We start from the raw sequence: 12212 nt of genomic DNA on the forward strand, positions 1-12212 counted from the left end.
CAGACTTGTGCAGAACATTGTCACATTTGTACATCACAGCTCCTATGAGGACTTACTGCAGAGTACATGGGGATGTCTCATTCTAGCTTTACAGTTCATGTTGTAACTTTAGCTTGGGGGAGGATAGAGAAAGTGACTTATGTGTGAAGTCACCTAGTGAAAATGCAGGACTGACCAAGGGTCCTTCTACTTCTATAGGAACTTCAAAGTGTGGAAGCACATTGGAATTTCAAGTGGAAGTTAAATTGCTGTCTTTTTTGTATCAGTTCTTTGGCATTTTCAGTATTTATATACACACTTAAAGAAAAATAAAAGTAGTAATACATATGGGGTTGTATCCAACATAGCACTAAGTAAGCGTCCCATCAGCACAAGCATTTTTCTTCTCTCTTCCCCCTGTGAGCCCTTGAATCTGTTTGTAAGGGTTCCCCCAACCCTCCAGAGCAGATTTGGAGAGGGCCCTGGGGAAAGGAGAGAAGTCCCGTTGTGCAAGCAGAAATTCTTGCACTGATTTTTATTTATTTATTTATTTGTTTCATTTTTAAACCGCCCATAGCGAGTAGCTCTCTGGGCGGTGTACAAAAGATTAAAATACAGAAATACAAAATATCACAATAAATAAACAGTAAACAAAGAGATTTAAAATTGTAACATTAAATGCATTAAAATGCCTGGGAGCATAGCCAGGTCTTAACCTGGCGCCGAAAAGATAGAAGCGTCGGCGCCAGGCGTACTTCTTCGGGGAGGCTGTTCCACAGTTCGGGGACGTATTAGTTGAATACCACCCTAAGTGAATTCTTCATTTATGTCACAATGACGATTTAGGAATAAGGATGTCTGCGGTGGTCCCCTCATTCCATGATGATTATCATTATTGAGGTGTATTTCACACTTCAGATTTCCATGCTATGACCAATTATTTATTTTAACCCTTTATTATCACTGCCACCATGTATCTCATTACCACTTATTTTCTTCCTCAGTTTACCCACCAGTAGCTATGGTTAAGCATAGGAAAAACAGCACAGAGGTTCAAATACAAAGTATGGTGTATGTTATTTAAAACTGTTTATAAAGCGACACAGCAACTTCTCTGCTCTGTCCTTGACCAGAGTTTGCCATTTTATTCTCTCCAGCCAGAGTACCCCCTGCCCCCAGCCAGTCATTTAAATTTGGGTGGAATTTTGTAGTTTCATTGGCCTGTAGCTAGGATCCAACAGGATGAAGCAACATGTTCGCAAACTGATCAATTATGTTTTATCAGTATCTGATGTCCCAGCTCCTTTGTATAAAGGCAGACACCTCACTTGCATGCCCATCTTTTTTTTTGAAACAGTGTCATAGCAACAGTTTAACTGTCATTCAGGCAACTTGCTGATACATAGCTCCTAGCAGAAATGCAAGACAGTCTACATAACTGTTAGCAATTACATTCTTCATAACATAATGGGTGTTATACTATTTTAAAATGAAAAATTTAGCTCAAACTATATGATTTCTACATAGTCAAATAATTTTAAGATTTTTGTGGATATATGATCATAAAGAATGTCATATTAACTTGTGTAGCCTTACATAGTGTAGCCTTGTAAATCTATATCCATTTTGACCACCATCGCCCCAGACCAGGGAACCATCCACCCACAGTACCTCCATCTTGTCAGAATTGAACTTCAGTTTATTGGCTGTCATCTAGCTCATCACTGAGGCTTACGTGATTTTTGAATGCTCCCCTACATTTTTTTTTTTAAAAAAACCTCTGCAACTGGAAAACTAGCACAGTAGGAGGTGGGCTAGGATAGAAGCTTCCTACTTAATATGTTTGCAGGTAGTTTGATCTATAGGAGCATATAAGAAAAAAAGGATGGCGGAACCATTTATCTTCTAACTTATAAAAGCATTCCAGCCAGATCACATGGACACAGTTCTTACTTGTCATAGCAGAGGGGGACCACAGCTCAGTTGTAGAACACATTCCTTGCATGCAGAAGATTCCAGGTTTAATCTACAACATTTCCTGTCAAAAAAATAGCAGGGCTGGTTAAAAATCTTTGCCAATGACCCCAGAGCACCACTGCTAGTCAGCAGTGCTAAGTCTCCTCACAATGCCTTGTTCTGAGGAAGGACCATAGGATCCTTCTTCATATTGAGACATTGAGGTGATTGGGGCAAAATGACCTCAAGGGAGTCCCATATGAATGCCACTGGCCACTTAGCTACAGCAGCAAACACTGTCTAAAGCTTAAACCCTTCCTCACAGATATTGGGGTGACCGGAGATGCGTGGATGGGCCTGTAATGGACTGGGAAGATTTATCTGCTCTTCCTGGTCCAGTGCCTGAGACAAGTGCTAGTCACAATAGTACGTACTACAGTAGATACACTGATGGTCTGAGTTTATATAAAGGCAGCTTTATATATGTGGCCAAGATATTGTACATCAGTTCAAGCCTGATGTAGTGTAAGGTTTTATAGACCCAGGAAGAGCTTTTCTCAGTTTTCTAAACATAAGAGGAACATGCTGTACATGGGTAGGAAAAATAATAGAGCCTTTACTTCAGTCATACAGGTTTTACCCATTCCACAATGGCTGTGTTCAGGCATAATGCTAAACAATTATTTAGTATTACGTGGACAAGCTGCCTCATCAGCTGCCTCTTCCCTCTCCTACTCTGCCATGAGGAGATTAAAAGCTTTCACTTCTGTTTTAACCCACAGTTTAGTGTTTCTCAAGCCAGACAAACTATGGATAGACTTTAAGTATGATTTACTGAAACAAACCAGTTTCAAATCAAGGTTTATAAAGTTGGCTTGTTCAAATAAACCATCATTAATATTAACCACAATTTATGGTTTGGATGTGATGCCCGCCTGCAGTTAATTGGAACCTGAAGTGGAAGTTTCTCATCTCCTCATGGCAGCATGGGAGACGGTAGAAAACCAGCTGAGATCTTGTTTGTGTAATGCTAAATCATAATTTGGCATTATATCTGAACCAGACCAATATCAGAACTATCAGCAGATTAGATTTTGAAAAATGTATAAATCAACTAGACTGTGATTTACAGAAGAATTTTTGTTGTTGTTATGTGCCTCCAAGTCGATTATGACTTATGGTGACCCTATGAATCGGTGACCTCCAAGAGCATCTGTCATGAACCACCCTGTTCAGATCTTGTAAGTTCAGGTCTGTGGCTTCCTTTATGGAATCAATCCATCTCTTGTTTTGTCTTCCCCTTTTTCTACTCCCTTCTGTTTTTCCCAGCATTATTGTCTTTTCTAGTGAATCATGTCTTCTCATGATGTGTCCAAAGTAGGATAACCTCAGCTTCATCATTTTAGCTTCTAGTGAGAGTTCTGGTTTAATTTGTTCTAACACCCAATTATTAGTCTTTTTTACAGTCCATGGTATCCGCAAAGAGAATTTATTGCTACACAATGGTGTATTCCACTGTAGTAATTTTGGTAGTGCTAGAGGTGCAAGGACCTCTATGCAAGGAGCTTGTATTCCTTAAAGGATAGGAATTTATTTTCTTTTAACTTCTTAGAAATCTTCAGACATTATTGTGGTGTGTTCAGCAGATTTAGTATCTTGGCCACATTTCCATATTTATAAGGGTCTCTTGTTCATTGCTAGACAATGCAAGCTGTTAATAAAAAGATGGATCCACAAAAGACACTGCAAACTATGCAGAACTTCCAGAAAGAAAACATGAAAATGGAAATGACTGAAGAAATGAGTAAGTATTGTGTTTCCATATTATGATTACAACTGTTCCCTGCTTCCTTATTGGATTGCTAAGACCACCACGTCAAGCCAATAATATAATTGACTTTAACCTATGTTTGTTAAAATTATTAATTGCAGGAACATACATTTTCATAATCTTACATATTCTTTTGGCATGGGCTGCAGTGGCATTGGGAACAGAGAGGAAAGAGAATATGGAAATAGCCAGCATTAGAGGGGTGTAATATAAAAAAAAATTACCGCCTTCAAGTCGATTCTGACTCACGGCGACCCTATGAATAGGGTTTTCATGAGGCTGAGAGGCAGTGACTGGCCTAAGGTCACCCAGTGAGCTTCATGGCTATATGGGGATTTGAACCCTGGTCTCCCAGGTCATAGTCCAACACCTTAATCACTACATCACACTGGCTCTCAGTGTAATATAAAAGTGATGGGAAAATGCTGTGAAGCCCTGCCCTGGCCAGCCAATTCAGACTGAATTCTGTGAAGCCAATAATTTGTTTCTTGCAAACACATTTTTTGAGCAACCAAAAAGACAACTGTACACGTGGACATCACCAAATGGTCAATATAGGAATCAAATTATACAACCACGAGAGTGCCTGTATACTACAGCCAGCGTGGATATTTCACATTCTACAATGTTACATTGAAAATACCTTCCATGCCATTCTGATGCTTCCCATAAGCTCATTTCCAAACAAAACCTTACAAAACGTATAGTCCAGAACTCAGAAACGTTTCCTTAACAACCCTCTAAAATTTCATGGCGATACACAAAACAGACAGAGAGAATAGAGAGTTCAAAGTCTAAAAAGAGAGAGAGAAAATCCAGAGCCCTTTTGGACTTTTTTCTCTGAGTTCTCATAATTTGTTGAAATTCATTAAAAATCAGCCATGTTCACAGAGTACCTGTAATCCTATAAGTGACCTTGCCCCATACTCTGACCTTCATCTTCTGCAGTTTAAAAGTTAAAAAAGAACGCCTGGCTGATTTTTAATTAATTTAGGAAATTTTGCATTGAACTGAATGATAGTGTCAGGCATGCTCAGTAAGAACGAACTGTCAGTGTTTTAAAAGCCAGACTCACAGCTGCTTGGCTTGGCTAATCAGGGGGCCACACCCACACTATATGTTGATTTCACTTGAGACAGTCATGGCTTCATACCAAAGAATCCTGGGAAGTGTACTTTGTGAAGGGTGCTGAGAGGAAACTCCTATTCTCCTGACAGTCAGCCACTCTGATTGAAGGTCTGTGAGGGGAACAGGGCGTCTTCTAGCATCTCACAGCACCCTTCACTAACTACACTTCCTGGGATTCTTTGAGAGAAGCCATGACTGTCCAAAGTGAAATAAAGGCCTGTTGTGGATGTGGCCAGGGACAGTTTTGGTTTAAATTTGGGTGGGAGGTGACATGTGCCTGCTGTAGAATGAAAAGCTGGGGGAAATGCTGAAAAGCAATGATACTGTTCACAATGTTTTCCTTTTGGAAAGGAAAAGGGCTTCCCCTCTTCCCAGTAACCACCCACCCAATCTCTTCCCCTCCCCCGCCTCCTACCCTCTGTGCCCCTTCTCCAGGTCAGTGTTGGACTATGACCTGGGAGACCAGGGTTTGAATCCCCACAGAGCCAGGAAGCACACTTGGTGACCTTGGGCCAGTCACTGCCTCTCAGCCTCAGAGGAAGGCAATGGGAAAACCACCTCTGTATACCGTTTACCATGAAAACCATATTCATAGGGTCACCATACGTCAGGATAGACTTGAAGGCAGTCCATTTCCATTTTCAAGCATGATTGCACAGAAATAAATCCCATTGAACTCAAAAAGTATGCAAATGATCAAACCGACCCTCCCTTCTCCTCCTCCCTATCCCCTCCCTCCCCTTCCCATTCCCTCCTCCTTCCCCCTCCTCTTCCTCTTCCCCATGGTCAGTTTTACCTATCTTAAGCATGATTGCACAGGAGTAAATACCATTAAACTCTATTTGCATGCAAATGATCAAACCTGTCCTTCTCCTCTCCTCCCCCTCCTGCCTGCTCCCAACCCCCTCCTGCCATTCCTCATCTTCCTCCCCTCCCCATGCCCTGTGGTCAGTTTCATCTATCCTAAGCATGATTGCGGGGGAGTACATCCCACTGAACTCTGTAAGCATGCAAATGATCAATCCATTCTCAGCAAACTTGCAGAGGATCCCATTTCTTATCTCCCAGATTAAAAAGCAGAGAAATTCACTAATAGGTCAAAAACCTTGTGGTAAGAACATACCTATAGCCCACAGATATTTCTATCAAACTTTAAAAAACAGGGAAATTGGGCAGCTATAGTGAATGCACCAGGGGAGCAAGAAACCTGACTTCCTCTCTGAGATATTGTACTGCCCTACAAATTGGTCAAAATGCAAACACAATTTGGGTTGGTCTTTCACAGTCCAATCCACTTCTTGTGTAGCTTGGAAGAATTTGGTAACATGTGCCTCTGAGCATATGGTGAGTGGTGGCAACACCTGCAGTCAGCCCAAATTATAGAAAGAAGACATGTGCTGTCTTGTTTTAGCAGGGAGGAAGCAACATTATTAAGACAGTTGATATAGTTCAGACAGTCACTTTAAATATGTCTGATTTACTTTTCAATTTTAGTGAAGCTTCCTATAGGAAATCATTTTCTTTTGTTTCTGTTTCTGTGAATATGTGAAGTACAGCAACACTGCAAAATTTACACTAAAAAGCTCCAAAAATAATTATGGAATAATGGCACTGACTATTCTGCAGAATAGTCTCCAGTGGACATGAGGAGTGTCTCAGTTTGCACAAGATAAAACAGTGGGAGGGGAAATATATTCTAGCAAAATTCTAGGTGTGCTCTGTTTTTAATTGACCATGCGCACCTTGCCTTAAATGAAGTGGTTTAAACATAGCAGGCTGAAAACATGCATCCTCTTTTTTCCAACAGCTAGAGTCATTGCTGAAATAGCAATATACTGTATTCAGTTTGATTTTACATCAAACTGCAGTTTCAGATTCCACTGTTAATGCACCCAAAATAGAAATAGACCATAACCTCCAATTTGAAACACAAAAGGCTGTCTTCACCATCATATGACACTGGCCAATAAAAAGGCTTTGAAATTAATAAAAATAAATTTGACACAGATTTCTAGGATGAATACTTTTTGCCTGCTAAATGGATTTGGTTTTTGGCTTTGTTTTTATATTATACATTATTATTACATAATTATAATTATAATTGTTACATTATTTTTTAAAGTTGAAAAGGCCAAAATTATATGTAATAATAGTATAAAGAAAAATACCCACATATGATATTTTAAAAAAATGATTTCATTTTGCTTTTCTTCAAAATAAATGGTTTATCAGGCAAGTAAGCCACGAACCTGTTGCTGGGTGCTGGGATATAAAAGTGGTATGAGAGACTAGGGTAGCATCTTTACTGTTACTGTACTAATGAAGTTCTGGTTTTCATTTCTCTTTTAAGTCAATGATACCTTGGATGATATCTTCAATGATTCTGATGAAGAACAAGAAAGTCAGGATATTGTGAACCAAGTCCTTGATGAAATTGGAATTGAAATATCTGGAAAGGTATGACGAGATTCACTTCCCTTGTTGAAAAGTAATTTCCTGTGGTCCCTACATTTTAAACACCTTTTGCAGTTATTCCTTTTTTGTCAGTGTTCTATCATCTCAATTGCTGTGGCTCATCTTGCTTGTCTAAATGAAGCTTTTCCTCATTTTTCTTTTTTAATAGATGGCCAAGGCTCCATCAGCTGCCAGAGGCATGCCATCTGCATCAACATCCCAAAGTGCCACAATTTCTGATGAAGAGATTGAGCGGCAGCTCAAAGCTCTGGGAGTAGATTAACTTCATGGTAACATGCAACCTGCCTTCTGTAACTGCTTCAGTGCCGGCTCACACATGAACGTGAAAGACAAGTTTAAATAAAAAACAAATTCCTTTACAGATCTTGCCTGAGCCATTTTTGGTGACAATAAATTCTAGAGGCAGTTGGAACAAATATTTGGAATCAGCTGAAAGAGAACAATACAACGTGTTCATCATGCAGAATTTTTATACATCTGACCAAATTGGATTCTACTGTAAACAGGAGCAACTGTTACATACAATCTAAATTTGGATTGGGTGCATTTAGCTTTTTCTCCAAAAAGCACTTTGCTTGACCAACACTTCATTTTCTTTTTAGGTTTCCAAACTTCCTGAAGTTATTGCAAGCAGCCTTTCTGGAGGCATTTCACATGCATCTATTGCAACTACACCAAGAGACTTAGTAATTTATAATACGATTAAATAAAGCTCACTTTTTCTTTAAATTGGAAGGTGAATGTTGTCTTCTTCAAGTGAAGGATGTATATTGAAAGTGTAGGCAGTCTTTTATTAAGCGCCTTTCTAGCAAGTCATTCTTGATTCAGCCTTGTTTTAAAATATACATTTCTGACATAGTCCAATATTTTAGAACAATACTGCAATCCAATTATCTTATCGGAAGCAAGGTTGTGGTCTAATAATATTTTTTATTAGCAAAATTGGTTGTACTGAATAATGTCCATTGTACTGTAACATAGCTAACTTGAAGAAAATTATGTGCCTTTGTGTACATAGGGTGAGATACTCATGCAATGAGACTTCTCCTTCCTCTTTTCCCTCCTACAGCCCCTCATGTGCCCGCAAAATGGGCTCTGGAGGGTTGGAGGGTGAAAAGAAACAGGAAGTTCTGTTGCACAAGTGGATTTCCATTGCACAAGCAGGTGAACATCACTGGATGTTTGCCCATTATGCTTGGTTTCTTTTAATTAAGCTTTGGATTGTGAAAAAATGTAATGTTAAAGCCATTATGTCAACTTACATAGCACTGAAAGAGTTATGTGAACTCAGCTGTAATTGCTGCTACCAAGTATGTAATTTACTTTAACACCTGAAATTGCATATTTTCTTGGAATATCATTTGTACATATTGCTATGCAGCATTTTTCATTGAACAAGTGTTATCTTTGAAAATACACTTTATTGTTGATATTGTATGTTTGTTCTATGTCATATCCAGTTCATGCTCACTTAATTGGAATTATGTATGCTTGGCTTTTTAAAGTGAATAGGTTTACTTGGGTTTAAAATTGCATCTATAGTAAAATGGTGAATATCTTGGTGTGTTATAGGAAATATAATTCACATGGTTTTAGATTGTGAAAAGTGACTTCTCCTGAACTAGTGTAGCAGTAACATTAATAGTGAAAATGAGAATGATCAAGAAAGTGACTGCTGATTGTTTATGAAGAACAGGACAAGAAAGTTACTATGACTATCATCTTCCTGGATACTCCATAGGAATAGGGCATCAGCACCAATATTTGTGAGCCTAGGTATCCATTTTAGTATAGAATTAATAAATTTCTGATTAAAGATAGGATCCAGGCAATCTCAAGAACATATACAATTTGATTTTGTAAGGATATAAAATGGACTTTATGTGGCACTGTGGCTACTTTGGGGAAGCTCCTTTTTGTGGATTTTTAAAAAATCAAATAAAAGCTTTTAGCTCCTTGAGTGCTGTTATTTGATTTAAATTGCTACTGAAAAATATAATCTAAACATTAAACTAGTTAAATGACCAAATATGCAGTCCAAACCCCTGATTCATTTCACTGAGGACTGGATGGGGCAGTGGTTTTTCTGTGCCTAGCTGGCATCACTTTTTCGACTTCATGGGCTTCGTGCCATCTGTAGCCCACGGAAAGTCCTGAAATGGGGCATTCCAGGCAAGAGGCTAGCTCAGGATTCAAAGTCAGTCCCTCTCCCATAACACAACAGCCTTGGGCCACATCTGAGCCTGATTACTATACCAGCTCCAGGCTGCTGTAGCCCAGAATAGGGTTTTGCCTTAGCCCACATGAGCAATGGAGCAGCAGATGCGGCAGTGGCTGCACTGTTCCATCATGTCCCACTGCTGTCCATCTAGGATTTGGATTTCTCTGAATAGCTACAGTTGCAACCTAATCACCACTTACTTGGGAATAAGCCACACTAAATTAAAAAATACTTCTAAATAGATATGGCTATGATTGCACTATGAAAGGGGCACAAGAAAACTAACGGATTTTTTAAAAATGTAATATTAGAAACCTTTTACTAACCACCTACATTCATAGTCTTGATACTACTCAAAAAGTAAATGAAGCCAAAAATTGTGTTCTTGCATATATTAAATATCAGAAAAAAGAGTAGCTAACCCTAATGAGGTGAAAAAAGTAATTCATTTATTGTAGAGGGAAAGCTAAAATATTACAAATGCTGCTGCCTCACTTCAGTTGGACAATCAGAGAATATTTGAAAATGTTCTGAAATTGGTGCGGCCTGAAAGTATAAAATGTATCCTAAATGAGATACTAGTTAATTGAGTATCTCTTCCATTTCATTTTCTTTAATTACAGTGTCATGTTTAAAGATTTCAACCCACCCCCTCACATATATTGCATTCTGGAAATAATTTTCACGTAAGGTTCCTGTTCTAGTTACTAGGAAAGTCATGGGGGGATGCTTTACTTGGTAAATGTCTTCCTGTCAAGCAGCTACTACAATCCGGTAGCTGCTTGCCGGGCAGACATTTACCATCTACATTTTTCCCCATGGCTTTATTTCCATACCTTTGGTACAGAATTCTTTGTCAGCTAAACACATCTCAGGCAGCTGTTAAAAGCATTTGTACCCTGAAAGAGGGGGGGGGGGAATGCATGCGGAAGTGTAGCTATAATTTTGAAAACAGGAAATAAAACTGGTAGATATACGATAAAATCCCACACAGCAAAACAAACATTACACAACTCAGAAGTAATGCCCATGTTTTCTAACAATTCCCAATGCTTGTTTATCCATAAAACAGTATTCGGACCATGGGTTGCAGCCAATGCTAGTCCTACTCAGAGCAGACCCATTGAAGTTAATATGACTAACATAGGTCCATTCATTTCAACAGGTCTACTCTGACATTGAACTGATTTGCACATCACATTTAACTAGGGGTGGGGAATCTCTGGCCTGCAGTCCAAATTAAGCTCAGCATGGCCATTTCCCCCAAAGCACACCCACGTGCCCCTGTATGATGTCAGGTGTGGAGCAGGTGGAGATGTGGCTGTAAAGGAACTATCAGGAACCTTACAGTCCTGATAGTTCCATCGTAAGGAAGGATTATTGTAAGCAACCAATTAGCTGATTAGTGCTTACAGCAAGCCTATTGGGATTGGCACTTATAGCAAGCTCCAAAGTGAGGCACATTCCTTTGCAATGCTGGCTTGAACTGAAGCTGCTTGTACAAAGGATCTCTGCAGGCATAGCCCATGAAAGAAAAAAAATAGTTTGGGTCACCTGATACTGATATCAGATGATAGACAGGTGTCTCAATAGCCTGTAGAGGCTGAGGTCAGAGAATCTGGCCCACTGGCTGGATCCTGTTCCCCACCGCTGTATTAAATTATACTTTATTTTAAACTATGGTTTACAGCGACACGTGAAGTCAGCCATTATGGTGTTCATTGTTTTGATAAGTGCTTGTTTGTACCAACCATCTGATATCTCCCTTTTGGTGCTGTGATCAGCTACAAGATGTGAATCGTATGCTGTCCAGCTTGCTAATAAGATCCTCAGAGATGTGTACACTACATGGTGCTTTAGCATGATCCTTTTTTCTGTTTTCAGAATGAGGTCTCTAAACTAATATGTTCTGGCTTTCCTGTGTAAACCAGTATAGAGGTAATTGCCATGTTTATTCCAACATATGACACAAAGTAGGTTAATCAATACCTCTTGTTGAGCCAACTTCCATTTGGTAACAGCAAGCTTTTAAACCTCGTTGGGCTTCACAAAGCAAAAATCAAAATGGAAAGGTAGAGTCAAGTAGCTTAACCAAATTTAAGAAATGTAGATATTAGATAATGGCTCCCTGTAAGCCTTTCCCATATTAAAATTCTTCGTAATATTTTAACCAGCAGGTTCCTTGCTGTTTGCTAAAACTGCTCATTAGGCCACAGCTGCTTTGAGCAGCTTTTACATTTAAGGCCCTATCAACTAGAAGAGTGTTCATCAGTGCACAGATAAGCCTGGCCACAGTAGGAGATGACAGTTTTTTTCATCCCCCTCGAAATCTCTTAATTCCTGTAATTTTTTTCCCCTCCTACAAAATCTCATTCTTGCAGGGGAAAAGACTTCATACTGTAACTTGCTTAGCTAGTTCAGTTAATATCCATGGCACTAAGAGAGTATTTGGATTAAAGGACTACAGCATACAGACGTCAGCAGAATTTTCCCACAGACTTAGGCTTTTAAATACCCCTTCCATCTCAGTATCTGTCCAAATTGATTAGGCTGTGGATTGAATCGTGGTATAGATTGAATGGAATTTTTGTAGTCTGTGGATCTTAATGCAAGATTCGGAGC

The 12212-nt window shown here is 39.2% G+C and overlaps 1 protein-coding gene across 1 annotated transcript in view; it reads left to right on the forward strand.

Annotated features, from left to right (window-relative positions):
- CHMP2B (charged multivesicular body protein 2B) overlaps positions 1-9329 on the forward strand; it is a 42731-nt gene extending 33402 nt beyond the window's left edge. The window contains exons 4-6 of the mRNA XM_061627963.1: positions 3637-3739; positions 7245-7351; positions 7518-9329. Of these exons, the coding sequence (XP_061483947.1) occupies positions 3637-3739; positions 7245-7351; positions 7518-7631 (324 nt within the window). The 3' untranslated portion in view covers positions 7632-9329. The remainder of the gene's footprint in view (positions 1-3636; positions 3740-7244; positions 7352-7517) is intronic.
- Positions 9330-12212: the final 2883 nt, after the last annotated feature.

The sequence above is a fragment of the Rhineura floridana genome, chromosome 5 (assembly GCF_030035675.1).
Source record: "Rhineura floridana isolate rRhiFlo1 chromosome 5, rRhiFlo1.hap2, whole genome shotgun sequence".
Lineage (NCBI taxonomy): Eukaryota > Metazoa > Chordata > Lepidosauria > Squamata > Rhineuridae > Rhineura > Rhineura floridana.